Source organism: Sceloporus occidentalis, unplaced genomic scaffold, assembly GCF_023333645.1.
Source record: "Sceloporus occidentalis isolate IW3139 unplaced genomic scaffold, rSceOcc1.0.p SCAF_5, whole genome shotgun sequence".
Lineage (NCBI taxonomy): Eukaryota > Metazoa > Chordata > Lepidosauria > Squamata > Phrynosomatidae > Sceloporus > Sceloporus occidentalis.
The window spans coordinates 142075377-142094527 of NW_028316985.1; the positions used below are offsets into that span (position 1 = coordinate 142075377).

General features: G+C 37.7%; 1 protein-coding gene across 10 annotated transcripts in view; it reads left to right on the forward strand.

The window, feature by feature from the left end:
- LRBA (LPS responsive beige-like anchor protein) overlaps positions 1-19151 on the forward strand; it is a 430053-nt gene that overhangs the window by 198572 nt on the left and 212330 nt on the right. For 6 of the 10 annotated variants that reach the window (XM_089525694.1, XM_089525696.1, XM_089525700.1 and 3 more), the window contains one exon: positions 18715-18875. In XM_089525694.1, coding sequence (XP_089381820.1) covers positions 18715-18875 — 161 coding nt within the window. The remainder of the gene's footprint in view (positions 1-18714; positions 18876-19151) is intronic. The other 4 variants (XM_089525697.1, XM_089525699.1, XM_089525698.1 and 1 more) reach the window with 1 other exon arrangement.

Sequence of the window (19151 nt, forward strand, 5' to 3'; positions counted from 1 at the left end):
TAAAATCAGAGTGTTCAATTACTGGTGTAAAATTAATGAAATGGAGCCAAACAGACTCCCTAGATTATGCTTATTAGAACAGTTGCACTCTCAATTGCAATCTTCATGGTCCAGGCAACTGTTAAATTTTATAAAGAGCTGTGGCCTCCCTGTAGCTTGTACTATGAATGATCAAGCAAGAAAGGGTGCAAGACAGAGAATTTTGGACATTGTGGCTCAAGAAGACATAGCCACACTCAGTAGGGTAGGCAATTTAAAATGGTTGAGCCAATACAAACGGTCCTTTCAAATGCCATCTTATCTAAAAATACAGATCCCTAAACATCTCAGAGAGGCATTCACCCGAGCAAGATTCGACCAACTTGATACCATGGTAAGACATGGAAGATTCCAGGGTATCCCTTATAACGAACGAATTTGTATTTGTGGGGATCATGAAATTGAGGATCTAGCACACATTTTGTTTAGATGTAATTTGTACCAAGTAGAAAGGGATCAATATCTTCATCCCTATATTAAACGAACAATATTCTGGGATACCCACATCAGAACATCATACTTTATGAGTGGACAAGATTCAAAAATCTCTATTGCCACAGCTCGGTTCCTTCATAAAGCATCGCTGTTGAGATCTAGATATGTGGGAATGATTGGTGTTAATTGTAAGGGGGATGAACAGATTTGACGTATGTCGACGGTTATTTTATGTTACTTCTGCCTCCCATTTCAATTCCAATTTTAATTCTGTTTTACTTTCTATGGTAACTATCTTACAGATTACTGTTTAATTGTTAACTATTTTATTTTATCTGTTTATTAGTATATCCTTTAGCACATATTGTATATCTTTTAGATATATATAAGCTGTATACAAGTAGTGCATGTTCTGGTCCTGGTGCACGCTTAGGTTATGCATATGTATTTATATTGTATGGAGATTTATTGCACCTAGTGCACTATATTTACATTTTATATATAGCTGTGTGATACTGTTTTTTTATTATGTTACTAGCATTTTGAAACGGCCCTTGCGCTACTCAATAAATTGTTGTTGTTGTTGTTGTGATGAATAAGCAATTCCCAGCCTGAGTGTGTGACCACTCTGAAATGATTTCAGAGAACTGAAGCAGTAGTCACTTCACAGCATGTGAAGTTGTGTCTCAGTATGCAAAGCAGTAAGATGATTATAATTGAGAAAACCAGCTGATTTTGTTAAAGGTAAACTTGAAATATAATAAAGGCAGGTAACATAACAGAACCATCTTGCTACTATGCTATACAGCCTTTCCCACATTAAAGTAAATACTAGATAAGGGTGATTCAAGAGAGCCAGCATGGTATAGTGATTTGAGTGTTGGATTAAGAGCCAGGGAAATGCCTGGACAGGAAAATGGCAACAGTGGCAGTGCCGGGGGAAATAGGGCTTTGTAACATCTGAATAAGACATTTCTGTATGTTTGCCATCTTTTCTGGGTTAAAATCAGGCAAATTATTGCATTAAAGTTAAAGGCTGTAATCACTGCTAATGCAGTAGCTATTTTCTTTGTTTTACCTTTTCATCTTTTTTGACATTTGTGAATTTTCTTAGCTCTGCCTGTGCCTAGTCACTTGCCCCATGCATTGCATAGTGTAGTTCCCTCCTCATCTATCCAGTTTTTAGGGGGATCAGAAACAGTTATGCCTACTGGAATTTTGTAAGTTCTTTGGCACTGTTTTCCTTTCCTCCATCCTTTACAGCCATGGTTACATGTCCCTTTGTTTTACCCTCAACTTATCTATGGGTCATATCAAAATCCATACTTTTGGCCCCAAAATCTGCCCTTGACTTATACATGAGGTCAATTTATAGTTGAGTATATACAGTATTGTGGAGTACAGTGTGCCTGCGCCATATGCATGTGCACTATACACGGGCGCACTATACACGGCTTTAACCTTATGTGGAAGATTAAGCCACTGGAAATAAAATGGCATGCGTGCCTCAGCACATGTAGGAACGCTCCCGCATTAAAAGAAACAGGGTTTGAGCATACACGTTTTTCCCCATATGCGGGAGGGGGGGAGGTCCGGAAGGCATCCCCCACGTATGGGGAGGGCCCACTGTAATAGAATATAAAAATCAGTTACACTTTAATTGGTTTTATATAGAATAATAATATTGTATGAGAATGACTGTGAATGTTACACCATAATGATGTGAGAGATTTCCCTGTTAAAATAATTTAAATGTGCTAATCAATCAGTCGTCGTCATCATCATCATCATCATCATCATCATCATCATCTTATCCACATCTTCCCATGGACTGAGATGGGGAGCAACAGACCAATGAATACATAACATTAGTTAAAAACACAACTTCAGTTAAAAACACAAAATAATAGAGACACATTTAAACAATCCACATTTAAACTTCATAATTTAAAATTTACAATTTAAAGTCATTTGCATAAGCCTTCCGGAAGAGACTGATGTTTAATGCTGTCTTAAATTCGGGCAGCATATCAAGCACTTTAATCACCTCACCTTTTTGGAAAGTGATTGGAAGCCACACAAACTTGCAAGGATTAATTCTAGAGGCTGGACTATATTATGAAAAGCTCTGTTATAATAACCCTTAGCCATTTGTTGCTGTGATTTGTTGCTTACTCTTACAGCTTCACACATGTATTTCATTTTAAAAGTCTAGCAGCATTATTCTCTATAAATTGGGTACCAGTCTAGATGAAAACCATCCCTCTTATGCAAAGCTATAGTCTCTTGGTTGATACTTCAAAAAGGAGTAACTTTTAATGGAGCATGATGCTTAAAATGCACAATAATAGCCTGAAACTATTGTAGTAGCAGATCAGATTTCATACGAGTAATTTTGTCATGTGTATTTATAGTAGCATATTAATATTGAGGTGGACTGCGTGAATACAGTAAATATGTGCAGGCGATTAAGTTCATGCTTCAGATAAAGAACATCAAAGAAATATGTTGCTAACCTAATGAATTCATTGTATTTATTGTGTGTGAGTACACACACATGCATCTTCAAGTTGTCTGTCAACTTATGGTGATTCCATGAATTTCACTCAGCTTTTTTAGACAATGAATACTCAGAGATGGTTTTGCCAGTCCCTTTCTCTAAATATCACCTACAGCGCCATGGCATTTGTTGGCATTTTCCCATCCATGTATACTAACCAGGACTGACCCCATTTAGCTTGCAAGATCAGTCTTTAGGGTATTTGGGCCATTTTCATTTTTCCTTATGTTGTTGTTAGCTATCCTCGAGTCGGTTCCAACTTATGGCTTACTTCCTTATTATATGTTTCAATTCCTGAATGTCTTCTGCTAATAATATGGTGTCATCTGCATAGCTTAGGTTGTTAATGCTGCTTCCTCCTATCTTAACTCCTCTTTTTTTCTGATTATAATTCTGCTTTTCTTATGTTTTCACCATATAAGTTAAACAAATAGGGTGATAGTATGCAGCCTTGCCTGACCCCTTCGTCTATTGGGAACCACTCTGTTTCTTTGAATTCTGTTCTGACGGTGGCCTCTTGTCCTTGGTACAGATTCCTCATCAGGACTATCAGATGTAGTGGCACCCCCATATCTTTGATTGCATTCCATAGGTTTTCGTGATTTATACAATCAAATGCTTTGCTGTAGTCTATGAAACACATGCTGATTTTTTTTAATTCTTTGGTGCACTCCATTAGTCATCGTAAGTTTGCAATGTGGCACCTAGTGCTCCTTTCTTTTCCTGAATCCTGCTTGCACCTCTGGGATTTCCCTCCCCATTATGGTTGGAGTCTATGCTGCAGAATTTTGAGCATTATTATCTAACATCCTTTATCATAATACTTCAAACAGTTTTCATTAAAATCTAATTGACCAGGCTACTCTGGCTACCAGTTCTGATAGTTTCTAAAATGTTACATCTGGTGAATGAATTACAATTCTAATTTCTTCATAGAATTCAATTTACTGGCATCCTGTGGTAGTGAACATAAGATAAAGATAAAAAATGAATGTACTGTGTGTTAAACCATAATAAACGGCAACAACAAAGTCCACAGCTTGGAAATACTTTTTCAAGGACCAACAATACCATGCAACATTTTTATTTTCTCACAATTTTTCTTCACACCTAATGCTTAAAAAAAGTTGGGGGGGGGGAGGGAAGAGAAGCATGACATTCCAAAAATTTGATGATATTTTGTGCAGTTGCACCCTGTGCTTAATTTCAAGATAAAGAGTGCTAGGAAAGAATAGTCCTGGGAAAGAATATCTGTGTCATTATTCCTGAAACAGGGATAATTCACATGACTTTGAATGAGCATTAACTGTGTTTTGGATGGCCACCTTTTTAAATTGTGTATGAACTGCTAGTAGGAATAGTGTAGTTAGGATAGAGTTGGTTTGAACTGGTGAGGAATTTATCACAGAAAAAATGGAGAAGACTGAAATAGCCTTCTCTTCTGCTTGTGAAATGAAAGTTTGACTTTGGTAGTAGAAAGTGATACAATTTCAAGTATATAAATTAGGAACATTATTCTCTGGTTGGTCTATGCCTTGAGAAAGATTTCAGTTACCTTATGCACTATTTTTTGAAGGCTCTCTGGTTTATTCAATGAGTAGAATAGATAGTGTTCAAGAAATTGACCAAGCATTTACAACAAATTGGGTAGTAGTCTGTAAAATCTATGCAGCACTTGATCATAGCTTTCTAAGTACATAATGAGTGGCCCGAGGAGACTCCAGTAAGAAAAAGGATCATGCTCTGATTGAATAATACAGCCTGAATCTGCATTACTTCTCTACCTTTGGCACACAGTTGCTGTGTGATATAGGACAGATCATGGAGTGTACATTTTCCACAGATGGCTTGATGAACATATTAAAACAGTGTGTTACAGCATCCTAAAAGCAACCCCTCCCTTCTACAACTGTTTCTGGAAAGTTAGTATTTAGTTCCTATGCTCTGAATTTGGGGAAAATAGCCTATAATGACTGTAACTGAAGTTCAGTAAAACCTGTTTTGTGTCCTTTTGATATATTCTTTCCACTTGGAATGGGCAGTGTTAATAACTAGTATCATATTCTTGGTTGCTTTTATCATACCATGCTAGCAAATATTATAGAATTAAAATAGAATTAAAGGAGCCCTGGTGATGCAGAGGTTAAATGCCAGCCATTCACAGCCAGAATGTTATGATTTCAATCCTAGGCAGGGCTCCAGGGTCCACTGAGCTTTGCATCCTTCCGTAGGGCACTAAAATGAGTACCCAGTTTGTTGGGGGCAATTAGCTTACACATTGTAAACCACTTAAAGAGAGCTTAAGCGGTATAGAAATGTACTTGCTACTGCTATTTCTAATTACATTATGCACAAGTAAAGATAATATATTTTGCGCATTGGGCATAATGCAGTTTTTCTAGCACTGTTTTTTCTTACTGCTTTTGAATTAGGCAGCTTTGAGAAAATGTGTAGGTGAACATAAATGTAAGGGGTGTATATCTCTCAGTATAAAGGAACCATAGCTATCTTCCCCCATGGGTCTCTGAGCCATTCCACATGAAGTGTTGTGATTAACTGTCATGGCCAGCCAAGATCAGCTCTCGGAGGATGAGGAGGAGGATGAGCCTCCTCCAGAGCAAGGGCTGATTGAGGCAACGCCAGGTGCTGTTCCTGCCCTGCCAGGTCCCAGCTGTGATCCTCCAGCCCCAGAGGAGGAGGTTCAACCAGGTCCTAGTGCCGAAGAGAGGCCTCCTATGGTACCACTGCCTAGTGGGGACTCTGGGGATGAAGCTTGCATGCAGGTGCCTTCTTTCAAAGAGAGAAGAGCCGAGAGTGCTTGCAGGCGCAGATCACAGAGAATTGCCGAGAGGCAATTAGCCAACCAGCCTCAGGTGGCACGAGGGAGAGTTTCCCTTACTTAAGTGGGAGAGAGACTAATGCTGGTTGCTAGAGTTTATTGCATGATCCCTTGGCGTAATTGCTGCTAGCACTAGCTCCTAGTATCTAGATTCTTTGTTACCTTGACCTCGGACCGGACTTCGTTATCTCTTGGCTGTTTTGACCCTGGACTGTTTGACTACGCTGTTTCCTGGTATCCTGACTTCGGCTTGACTTTTGGAACGTTGGAATCTCTGGAATCCTGACTTCGGCTCGTATTCTTGACCTGCCCTCGGACTGCTTCTTTGTAGGGTCTGCTTTACTTCCACTAAACTAAAAGCTCTGTTATCAGCTACGGTCAGTGTGGCTGGCAGCTTTCCCGGACATTAACAAAGGCAGATGGAATAATCTCGTGTTTTCCCATGGAAATACATTCTTCATGATTCTCTTGTAGGGGTGCTTTGAGATCCCCTTTTTTATTGTTAACTGCCCTCAGGTTGATCTCGACCCATCGTAACCCTGTGGATCATACATCTCCAAGACTCCCTACCCTCCACTGCTCTGCTTAGTTCCTGCAAGTCATACCCATGACCTCGTTAATAGAATCTATTAATTGGTAATTGTTTTACCAATAAATCATGCCTTCTCATGATAGGTCCGAAGTACAACATCTTGGCATCTTGGGTTCCAGGGAGATTTCTGGCTTGATCTGCTCTAGGACGCATTTGTTTGTCTATTTGGCTGTCCACAGGATCCACAACACTTTTCTCCAGCACTGCATCTCAACTGAATTTATTTATTTATTTCCTATCTTCTTTCTTAATTGTCCAGCTATAATATACATATTGTACATGGTAGCAGGGAATACAGTGGCTTATATGATTCTAATCCTTGTTTTCATTGTATATATTTGCACTTTCAAATCTTTTCTAGTTCTTTCTCCCCATTCTTAGGCACGTTACAGACCACCCCTTTGGGGCGGCCTGTAGTCGCACCTTTCCCCGCTGGATCGGGGCCTCAGTGGCCAGAGCGGCAGCCGCTGAGGCCCCGATCCTCCGCTTTCTGGGCTGCGGGGAAGCGGCAAAAGGCCCCTTCCCCGCAGCCTGGAAAGGGGTGTCCTTGGGGCTTCAAGCCCCAAGGACACCCCGTCTGAAGGCTGCGCCCAGCGGACCAAACCAGAAAGGAGCTCCGAAACGGAGCTCCTTCCGGGGTCGCGGAAAGGGTGCTCTAGGCGCCCTGCCACAACCCCAATACGTCACAACCGCGCCGCCTCGTTTGGAGGCGGCACGGTCGTCACGTATTGATGGCGGTGGCCGTGTGGAATGGCCGCTGCCATTTTGTGCACGCGCAGCGCACACTAGGGTTAGGGCGGTGCGGAAGCACTGCCCCGCCTTAACCCTAGTACACGCTCCGTGCGTACTTTTTAGCCCGTGTGTAATGGGCCTTAATCTTCTTCTGATTTCCTGGCTGCAGTCCTTGTTCCTTTCAATGTTTAATCCCAGGCATGAGAACTCTTTTACTATTTCTATTTCTTCATTGTCTAGGTTGAATTTATGTAGATTCTCTGTGGTCATTATTTTTGTTTTGTTTATGTTCAACAGTAAGCCTGCCTTTGCACTTTCTTTGTTGGCATTCCTTAGTACTGGTAGTTCCAGGTCAGAGAGGTTTTCTGCTAGTTTTATGGTGTCATCTCTATATCTCAGATTGTTTATATTCCAAGCTTGCTTTTCTTACAATATCTTCTGCTTATAAGTTGAATAGGTAGGGTGATAAGGTGCATCCTTGTCTGATCCCTTTGCCAACTGGGAACCATTCTGTTTCTCCATGTTCTGTTCTGACATTAGCCTCTTGTCCTGAGTACCGATTCCTCATCAGGAGTATCAGATATATTGGCACTCCCATGTACCATAGCCTTTCATGATTTATGCAATCGCAGGCTTTATTATAGTCTATAAAGGACATGTTGATGTTCTTTTGAAATTCCCTGGTGTGCTCCATAGCCATCGTATGCTTGCAGTGTGGCCCCTGGTGCCTCTCCCAAACCCCACTCAGACCTCTGGGATTTCTCTCTCCATGTATGGTTGGACTCAATTTTGCAGAATTTTGAGCATAATGTTGCTTGTATGGGAGATTAGTGCTTTCGTCTTATAGTTGCTGCAGTCTTGTGGTAGTCTGAACTGGTGCCTTTAGGTAACGTTGGCCCAATGTGCAAGGAGGGGTGGGTATCTGCAAAATGTATTGGAACAACATAGTCAACTTCAAGAACCTGGAAGTAGGGAACACAGTAGTCAGCATCATGTCCATTCTTTTTTTATCTCTCTGTCAATGGGATTGTTGACTTTTTTGACAGGTGAATATGTGTGGATTATTCCAGCAGGCTATCTGCAAATGCAGATGTTGTGTAAGACACTTAGTATGCAAAGGATTTTGTTTATCCACAAATTTATTTGTACAGTTGTACCATTGCTTTAACAACAGAATATGGACACAGGGCATACTTTATTTAATAGCAGAAGCTCATATTGTCATTTTTGGATAGACTGCATTTTGTAGCTATTAAATGCTAAATGCTGTTTTATATCTGACATACTGTATCATATTTTAAGAGAATTAGTACGTTCCACATATTGGATTAAAATAGTTATACACATATTATTACCTGCAACCACTGAGGGTTCAGTACTGCATTAAGATCCAGAAAGAGTGAAAAGTATTGCTATAAAATTTCAGGTCCTATTTAAGTTATAACATTTGTCTGTGTGTGATGAATTGTGGTCCTTTACTGAGAAAAGACTACTAAGCAGTTAATCAAAAAACGATCCATCTGTGGCATATATCAACCTGTAAAAGATACATTTGTATAGAGATTCATGGGTTGTGTTGTGATCTTTTAGGAAGAGCCCAATAACTACCTAGGATAGTAGTCATAAATAATCAAGGAACTCATATGAAACAAAGAATAACATTTCATACATGCAAACATAGAAGTTGTTTACTTTTTCTTGGGAAATTAAATCAGTCTCTCTCAAATTTCTGCTTGCTGTTTTACAGCTGACTTACTCATTATATATTATACCAACATAGTAAAAATTTAAGAGGCACGCATTAAACATCATAATGTCCCAACAATAAAAAATTGAAGATCTGCTTGAATGAAAAGTTCTATCTACTGACACCAACAGAGCCTTCCTTGGGAGGGAGTTCCTGAGCGTAGGAGCAGCCATAATGAAGGCTGTCTTCCGTGTCCTCAGCAAACAAGTCTATGAGGATGGTAGGACTAGAGCCTTCTCCTGAAGATCATAAGACTTAGGCAGTTTCATGTGGGGAGATTTTTGAACACAGAAAGGATTTAGAATGCACTACCTAACTCTGTCTATTCACTCTTTCATGATCAGCACAGTAAAGTCACATAGTGTTTATAGTCATGTATAAGTCTAAAAAAATTATTCAAAAATTGACCCCCATAACCTGGGTCACCTTATCCATGGGTCAATGTAAGTACTGCTATAACTCTTTTTTTTTAAAGGAACAATTCCATTGTCTGAGTAGGGTAGCTAAAGGCAAGCTTAATCTGTTTCAGGAGCCCCTAAAAGAAGCACTGACCCACTCTACATTCTCCACTGTGGCACTGCTTTTGACATTTTTGAATGCTTAGGCGGGAAAATGGCAGCAGCGATGGTGCTTTGTCCTCCTCAAAAGAGTGCTGAGAAGAATAGGGCTCTGAAGGACTTGAATAAGACATTTGTGTATGTTTGTCAGGTTTTCTAAGTTAAACCTTTTCATCCTTTTTGACATGTGTATTTTCTCAGCCCTGCCTGTCCCTGGTTGCTTCCTACATACATAAAGCAGCCATGATTTACCATATTTTCCTCCTCATTCAACCAGCCAAAATATTGTAAGTTCTTTGGCATCATTTTCCTTTACTGTGTCCTTTACATCCTTTGTTACAGGCCCTTAAATTTTACCTTTGACGTATCAGTGGGTCATATTGAAATCCACAGTTTTGGCCCCAAAACCTGCCTTCAACCTGTACATGAGGTTGACTTGTTATCGAGTCTGTATGGTCCCTAAATTTGCACCACACTCTGAAATGGAAAATCAAGATGTGATATTTGAAATGTATACTTTTTTTGAACATTTTCAAACCATGGATGCTTGAATCCATGTATAAGAAATTCGTGTATAAGAAGGGCTTGACTGTATTTAGGTGAGGCTTGGAAAGGTCCAGTTTGAAACTCCAGAAAGTCACTATAGTTCTCTTCGCCATCCACAGTTGGTCATGCTGACTGGAGCTGATGGACACTTCATTCCAATAACACTTGGACCCAACTTTTGGGGTAAACAGTACTGAACTACATGGAACAATGGTTTGATTTGATTTACTGAAAGTGGGTCTTAAGTTGTAAGGTGCTATTTAACCTGGATCCAAATGGCTCTACTTCAAGGTTCTCCTAGTTTAATTTCCACCCCTCAGAGTAGTAAACCAAACCCATTATCAGCCATACTGTGAGCAATGTCTAATCATCTGATAGAATATTGGGATCTGAAATCTTACAATACTTAAGCCAAATGACTGTTTTAATAAACAGTATAATTTCACCAACGCATGGGAGCAGATTGTAAGTCATATACATTATTTGATTATTTTCCATTGATTTATCACGGATTACTAATGGTTCATACATAGTATATGAAATGATTTGAGATGAGGTGCTAAGAAAGTACAGTAATTGTATGGAGCAGGCATAACATTTCTGGTCAGATTATTACTAGACAATTTAGAGAGTTTGCAAACCATTTCTTAATCTTACTTTTAAACCCTGATTTAAAGCTAATTTTGACTTTCTCATAGTTCTTCTCATCTGTGCAGGCATAAAAGATCACCATGACTCTGAAAAAGGAAATAAAGATAATCCATAGCAGTTTCTGATAGGAGCAACAAGATCAGGAATTTACATGCATGCTAATCTCTTATATCTTTGTGTGAATTGTAAAACATGAATTACACTAAAACTGTTTATAAAATTCATATTAGTTCTTAAAAAGAGGGTTCTGAAACCTCAGTAGCAGGTTGGGATCAGTTAAAATAGAAGTATTTCTGACTTAAAGTCAGGTCTGTGGAAGGTCTATAATAAATGTCTTACTATGGTAGCTATTAAATAAAAATAAAATAAAACTTTATTTATATACCGCCCTTCGAAACATCAGGGCGGTTTACAGCAATAAAACTACATTCAATACAATACAGTTTACAATTTAAAAACAATACAATTAAAACAATAAAAGACTTCTTTGGCTACCTGAAAGTTTCTATGCAAATCACTAGGGCATTAACATTTTAAATCATAATTATATGCATTCTGTACCTTGAAAGTGATCTCTTTAGTGAAGATTTAGTTTTTAAAAAATGGGATGCTCTGAAAATATTTTATTCTGCCAGACACTGTATTTCCATTAAGATGGTCTAAGAGATGGGTAGCTTGTACTTTATTTATGGCCACTACTTGATAAATGGGAGAGGTTTGGTTAGTATTCTCCATCTCTATCTGCATGAAGGCACAATGCGTTTCAGTTCATGAGATAGAAGAAAATGCTTTATTTCTTGATGCCCTCTAATACTTGGATGTTATTTCATCTAGATTTATGCTGAAAGTAAAGCTTTGATGGAACTCAAGCACTTTTATCTTTCAATTTAAAATCAAATGCAGATTGGAGGAAGCCCATTTATTTAACTTGTATTTAAGAAATAGGTTTTTTTTTACCATCATTAAAATCTTATAGAAATAAGGAAATATGCATAGACTAACAATTTTAAAGCATTACACTCTTTGCACATTGCTTCTGACCTGAAAATGCATTATTAGAATTTGTACTTGTGCTATTGTGAAGTCACTATAAAACATTTGAAATGGGGTATTTATTCAGCTGTGACTGTTTGAAAATATAAGGCTGTAATCCTAAAGATAATGAATAGGAAACAAAATTTGGAAATAATTTATTGAAACTTGGTAGGTCAAATTGATTTCATTGAACATTTTTGACTACAATTTTTTTTAAAAAAGATACTTTAATCACTCCTTCCAACTTTATGATTCTATGAGCACAAGAGAGTTAAACACCAACAATATTAGATTTGAGCAGCACTGTTTCATGTCAATTAATTTTGTTACTTTTGTTACTAAGGGGGAGAAGGACCAATTTTGCTTATTTAGTCATTCTAACTTTTAGATATTAAAACAAGCCACATTACTCATCCTTTATCAAGCAACAAAACAAATAGTGTTGTAATAATCTCATAATGTTTCAGTGTTAAAATATCAGTTTTATTTAATTTTAAACTATTAATTATTTAATAGTTTAACGGCAGTGTGGTAAGATACATCATTGGATTCAGTGATACCCATTAATATGTAAAATGCATGGAATAGCTTTCCTTTTCTGCCTTCAGCTTCACTACAAATGGAACAGAAACAACTAAGAAAAAGCCCCCCCCCCTTAATGTTATATAGTTTACACTCATCATCACAAATTCTGTTTTTGCAACTATATTCCTTTAGCTGCAAGGTCCTTAATCATGGTGTCGCCAGACATTTAGTTAGCTTGTCATTGCTTTAGGCAGAAAGGCCTATGGATTTGGCTATTTCTGGTTGATTTGGTGCTAGGTAACCTGCTTGACAGGTATATCTGCATTCATGACCAAAATCCTCTAGTACAGAGGACAACTTGTACCATCTGTGAGTGTCTAAGATTTTGAGTCCAGCCCTGTTTTGAGGTCCTCAGTGTTCAGATCACTGACAAAATGTAAAGATGCTCACTTTGAATATACTGTATCTTGAAATCTCTCATTCTTCTGAAATAATTTTAAATCATGAATGTGGAAAAAAGTACAGTCCATAGGATGTATATGGTCTCCCATACCCCTTTTTGCATCCCCTGGAGAGCCCCCCCCCCCCCCAAAGACATCTGCCAAGTCCTTTAAGTCCACAATATTTTAACATGTATTTTTAGGGTGATTTCTTAAAATAGCCAAACCACCCCCACATGTGGCAGCCATGCTTCTTCCAAATTGCCCAAAAATGATTGCAGCAATGGGAGCTGCCAAGAGTTCTGGGAGGGGCGATACTGTATGTTGAGCCACCTAAGAACTACGTCATTGTTCCCTTTCCTTACTGAAGTGTTAATTCCATGCCTCTTTCTATTTTGAACTCTATTATTGCTTTTAAGAACAATTTCTCTTTCTTTTGCTGAGTGATTGGTATGATAACCTTCTTTCTGTAAACTGTTATAGTAAAATAAAGCTGTATGGTATCTATGTGAGTGTTAATTTCTCCATTCTGTTGAAGTATCACTTGCTGTGTGCCCATGATTCCTTAAATTTTGATCCTTATATGCCCAGGTTCATAGAGCACTTGTGTACATATGACAATGCAGACATGTATGAATAAGAACATGTAACAACAGTCCACTTTCCCACCATACCTCCCAGCTGTTTCTCTCTGGTCACTTTTTCTGTATTGGGGATTCATAAAAATCCCACCATGAACCAAAGAGGCTAGGAGGATCAATTGTGGTGAAAAGTACGTCTCCACCTTCCTGCCCTCTTATGCTCCTTTTTAAATGGACCACCCACTCATTCCATTTTATAGACTGTTAGAACAAGAACACATAACATGTATGTTGAGCTACTGTAATTGCAAGCTTGCCCTAGAGAATTGTGATGTTTTCAAATAGACCTGAATGTAACATTTTAGAAAAGTTTGTTGGGGGATCCTGCCAACAGAATCTGTTATGAGGGTAATTAATTGTGTGAGCTTCTGGAACTGTCAGTCAGGCACTTTCCTCAGTGGCACAAAACTCACACTTATGACCAGGGATAAGTAAACATTTTACCTGCATGATGTATTTAACCTCCAGCCCAGGAAACAAGAGATGTTTTTCTTTTGAACAAGCATCTTGTGAAATGAGCTCCAGACTGGTCTCCTGTTTTCATTACAACATGTGGTTTATTAATGCTACTGCTCTGTACTTTCTGTCTGGTTTTATATTTTGCAAAATTATCCTTCACACTGATATTTTTTTCTTTGGCCTTCTAAACATTCATTTAGAATTGTACTGGCTTCTGTGAAATGTTAGCTTTATATTGGTCACGCCTCATACAAGCTAGAAAGTTTGGATTGCTTTCAGAAATTTTGCATGACTAAAACATGGTTTCTTAATACAGCCACTTGTGTTAAGGAAGACTACTTTTTCTTCTTGTTGTCTCTTCACATCAATCCCGCCTGCTCCAGACCTGTGGCTCTTGTGTCTTTCCTGTAATTTGTTAAAGATAAGGTTGTGAGCTCATAACCAGCCAGGGCTCAGGCTCGACTCAGGCTTGCATCCTTCTGAGGTTGCTAAAATGAGTACCCAGCTTGTTTTAAACCACTTAGAATTGTAAATCACTTAGAGACTGCTTTGGTGGTATGAAGTGGTATATAAATGAAGCTGCTATTGCTGTTGCTAAAGATAGCCAATTCCACAAGAAATTGATATCGTTGACCAATTAATGCCATTAGCTATTGTTCTTCAGCAGTTGCAGAACCTTTTTTTGTCCTTGTTCAACCATGCAGTTATGTCTCAGAGAGTATGGAAGTGGAAGAGACGTTAGTAGCCCTACAAGTGGAACTTGAACCTATGCAAATCTGTCTATAGTGTAGTGACTAGCAATTCTATTTGCTAGTAGATAGGACCAGTGGTGTCACTAGGATTGGCATCAACTGGTGCTGTAACTCATACAGTCAACTCCCCATTGACTTTCTTCTATACGACACCATACAGGATCCTTAGAAATGTTTTTTGTACTAATCTTACTCATAAATCATTATTCCCATATATCACTGAATGTAATGCCAATAGTTGTGACATAAACAACTAGCAAAATTAAAACTATACCTTTAAATTACAGTATCATATGCACAGCCTAAATGAATTTACATGTACATAGTTTCATGTGGTTAAAGTGAAAATTTGGTAAGATGTAATGATTTTAAAGAAAATTTAAAGTATTTTTTTGAAAAGTAAAAATTAATTTAAAAATGTTTTATTTTTTTTTTTAATTTTAATTTCAAAATTTATTTTGAAACCTGGAGCCTCTCTTCCCACTAAGCCTTACCCCGCTTAGACCATCTTTTCAGTGTTTTGAAGGGATGGATGCAAATGCCACAGCCTGTTTCTCCCAAAAAGCACATGTTTGGGGAGCAGTGGTGTCACTCCCTCCTTAAGGTGTCTCCCCTCCCTCCCCTGGGTTAGACCACAGAATTGCCTACTTGCCCTAGGACCAGCCTATTTGCTAAGGGTATTTTTGGAACTCTTCTTTCAGCATCCCTGCTTTTTCTGAGACATTACAGAGAAGACATTATTAATTACAGTGTCCCATCCCTAAATCATTCTTCTTTGTCAGGGTCACCTGGCTCCTGCTTTTCTGGTAACGGGGAACTAGCTTTTATTTTCAAAGGCCTTATAAATGCTGCTTGGGCTGGTTTTCATTTGCTTCTAATATGTTTTCATTGCTCTGTGATTTTAGCTTTGATTCAGAACTGTCTTCCACAAGCAGAGAACTGTTTTTCCTTGTGTGTGGCAACCCATTTGGATACTCCCAAATTTTCCTCCTGCTGCAGTGCAATGCACATGCCATTTATGAAGATTTTTTGTGCTCCTTTGAAGAAGCAGTGTTCTATTCATCACTTTCTAGATTCAGACCCATGGATTTTAATTTGTTGCTGAAATATTGGTGGCAGGATGTGGTTTGATTTATATTTCTCAGTTGTCTTGAAAGTGGTAGCACTGAAAGGTAGTTGTTGTATTGTGCCTTCACATTGTTTCCAACTTATGCCAAACCTAAAGTGAACTTATCATGTTGTTTTCTAGGGCTGAGAGTATGCAGCTCGCCCAAGGTCACCCAGTGGGTTTCCATAACTGAGAAGGGAATAGAATCCTGACCCCCAGGGTCTTAGTTGTATTTCCAGGCAGTTAGCATTGTGAAACATTTGAAGAAGTTGCCAATATTTCTTTATTTTGTTTATATGCATTTTTGGAACAGTATTAATAGCTTTGTCAGAAAGGTTTATCGTCATAGATCCAGTCCATTATAAAAAGCAGCCCCACTGTGTCACACTGTACAGTCGGTCCTTGGTATCCACTGGGGTATCCATGGATGCTTAAGTGTGTCCGTGAATGCTTAAGGTTTGTTTCTGGAATTTATATGCATTTTTAAATATTTTCAGTCTTTTGATGGTTGAATCCGTGGATAATCCATGGATGAATCCAAGGATATGTAAGAACAACTGTAGTGTTTTAGCAGCTTTGATTCCTATGCAACAAAATTAATTGAACATTACATTTCAAATTACATATCAAATTATGTCTTGTCTGGTTGTCCTGATGAAATCATGTAGTCTCTCTTCTGTGGCTTACAAATGCAATATCAGGACTGGGAGCTAGTTTTATGTGGTACAATCAAATATTTGTTGAAACAGACTTTTCTTGGGGCACATTCTGCACATTAGTTTCATCATGTGTTATTTAAGCAAGGTAAATGCAAGACATTTTGGAATATATTTGGAAAGAAACAGTTTCATGCCTAAAAAATCTGATTTTACTAATGTCATTGCTATGCACATTGTGATTTTAGGCAGAATGCTATCAGTTAATTTCATCAAAAGTATAAAAAGACAAATGGATGGCATTAATAATTTACCATCTTTGCATAATACTGCAGTGCACAGTACTGGAAGGATTGATGACAAAAGCAGTTAACAAATTTTAGAAGCCTGCATTAGCTTTTCATTGTCATATGTTTGTGGCACTGGTTACAATAAGCTTTGCAAGAGATCTCAGTCTAGGGAACTAATTACTTGTGTTGATTGCTGTCCTGATGAATAGACTCTCATTGTATCTTTCCCCTGAAGATGAGGAGCAGTTTGTGATTCACGACTCTATCCTAGCTGATATTTGATAGTAATTTTAACAGATAAATGAAGGAAGGCAGAATGATGAAGTGGCTATCCTGTGCTCTATAACTATCAAATATATACACGTAGCCAGCTGTGTTCTGCCTTTTTTTGTAATCGCTAATGGAGAATTTTAAGTTATTAATCATGCTTTGGGCAAATGTAGGTTTTTCTTACACTTACAGCTATCCCAGATAGCTGTACAGAATTGCTTGCAAAATAAAGTCCCCCAAGCCTGTGTTTAGAGAACACATGGTACATAGTAAAAATACGGGCCTTTCAGTTAAAAGGAATATAAATTATTTACAGAATAGTGACATTTGCAGGCAGGAATGGATGAAGTAACTGTATGCATTAATACCTGTATTGGTTTTGAGAGTAAAAACTCACATTTTACATGTATTAGTTTTCACACATTGTACTATCCGATGTGGACTTTTAAAAAAACCCTTAATGAATAGAACATTATAGTAGGCTTGTAGTTTGTCATCCAGTCTCTAACGAGAAATATTTTCTTTTTTAAGACTGAATAAATGAAAAAGGGAAATCTCCAGTACTGTGTGTCTGTAATCATTTGTATTTATAAATTAATCAGAGCTATTAACATGTCTGAGTTGACAGATGTACAGTGATTATTAGGTAATGAAGAAGAAATAAGATTATAGTTTGTAGATTTGGTTTACCATTCTTGAAGTAACCATTATTTTATAACTAAAATTATAGTTTTGTAATTGGGGCATGCATAAGTTGGTTGTAGATCTCTTGTGATAGTGTTTTCTTGTAGATTTTATTATTTTACATATAATAAAATTTATTTGCTTATATAGGTATGAATACACACCTGAATTGGCTGCTTTTGTAGTTTTTAGTGGTTAATATACAATTTTACAGCATACTCACTCACAACCATCTAACAAGATAGGAACTGACATTTATATATGGCTATATAAAAAAGATCTATGCATATTTGCATAACACAATATGGAAAATAACAAATGGGGTAGAACCTTTTTCTAAATTTAAATTTAAAAAAGTATGCCTTATAGCTCACTGTAGCATGTTGTTTTTAATTAAATGCAAAAATGAAGCTACATAAAACAGAAATCCAATCTGATTTGTTAGAAAATAGATTGCTATTTCACTCTCCTGGAATGGTTTATTTAAAAACAGGAAATGGAAACGAAATGTATTTTCTTATGTTGTTGTAAGCCTCAAGGGCTAAATGTAATGAATATTTTAAGAGATTATTTTAATTAAATTTCTGCACATCTAAACAGAGTAATATTTTATTATCACATACATAATCATGTAACAGAAGTATTCATTAAAGTTAACACTTTCTTGACCAAGAATTCATGGTATGATTTACTGACCTTGTGCAAAAAGGCACAAATTAGGAAGAAAAATGAAGGGGGACAGACTTTGATTAATATAGGTAATGCTATACCATATTTATAATAGCCTTTTCCCTATTCTGGTTTATAAATGCAGTCACTGAGAAAGGTGCCCTGCTGAGGCTGAAATGAGGCTGAAATCGGAGCACATGCCACTAGAGTGTGGGGAAACTGATCACACTGTCAGCAATTCATTTCAAAATGATGTATTTAGTGCTCATTTCACCTTCCAAGAAAAAAAGGGAAAGGAGTTCCTCAAACTGGAAGGTGATATTGTTATTTTCAAGGACATACCGAAGTTAAAGATTGTAGAAAGCATTTTAGGGTGCTATTTAAAAAGAAAAAGAAAGAGGAAACAAGGAAAGCTTTATGCAGAAATTCAGTGCTACCATGCTGTTTGATAATTGCTAACATATGTGTTTCCTCTGTTTCATTGTAGTCGTCCTCGTGAGTTCTGGCGCCTTGACTACTGGGAAGATGACTTGCGGCGCCGGCGACGATTTGTGCGTAACCCCCTTGGATCGACACATCCTGAAGCAACGTTAAAAGCAGCCATAGACCATGGTCAGTGTAAAATCTGCTTCTTGCCAATAGCAGCAGGTACAGTACATGGCAATGAAGCATACCCTTCATTTGTCTGTGAGAATATGAACTCTCACATTCAGAGGTCTCTTCATTGCATTTCAGACCTGTGCGTTTCAAGACCTAATTATATCTTAATGGCATTTCTCTGTGCAAGTCCTTTACATTGTGGGTTAAACTGGCCAATGATTTGAGACAAAGGTTTAATATTCCTTTACTCCCTTAGTGTGGTTTTGTGACAAATTACTTTATATGAGTTGTAGCAATATGAACAAGGTACATTTTCCTATTATT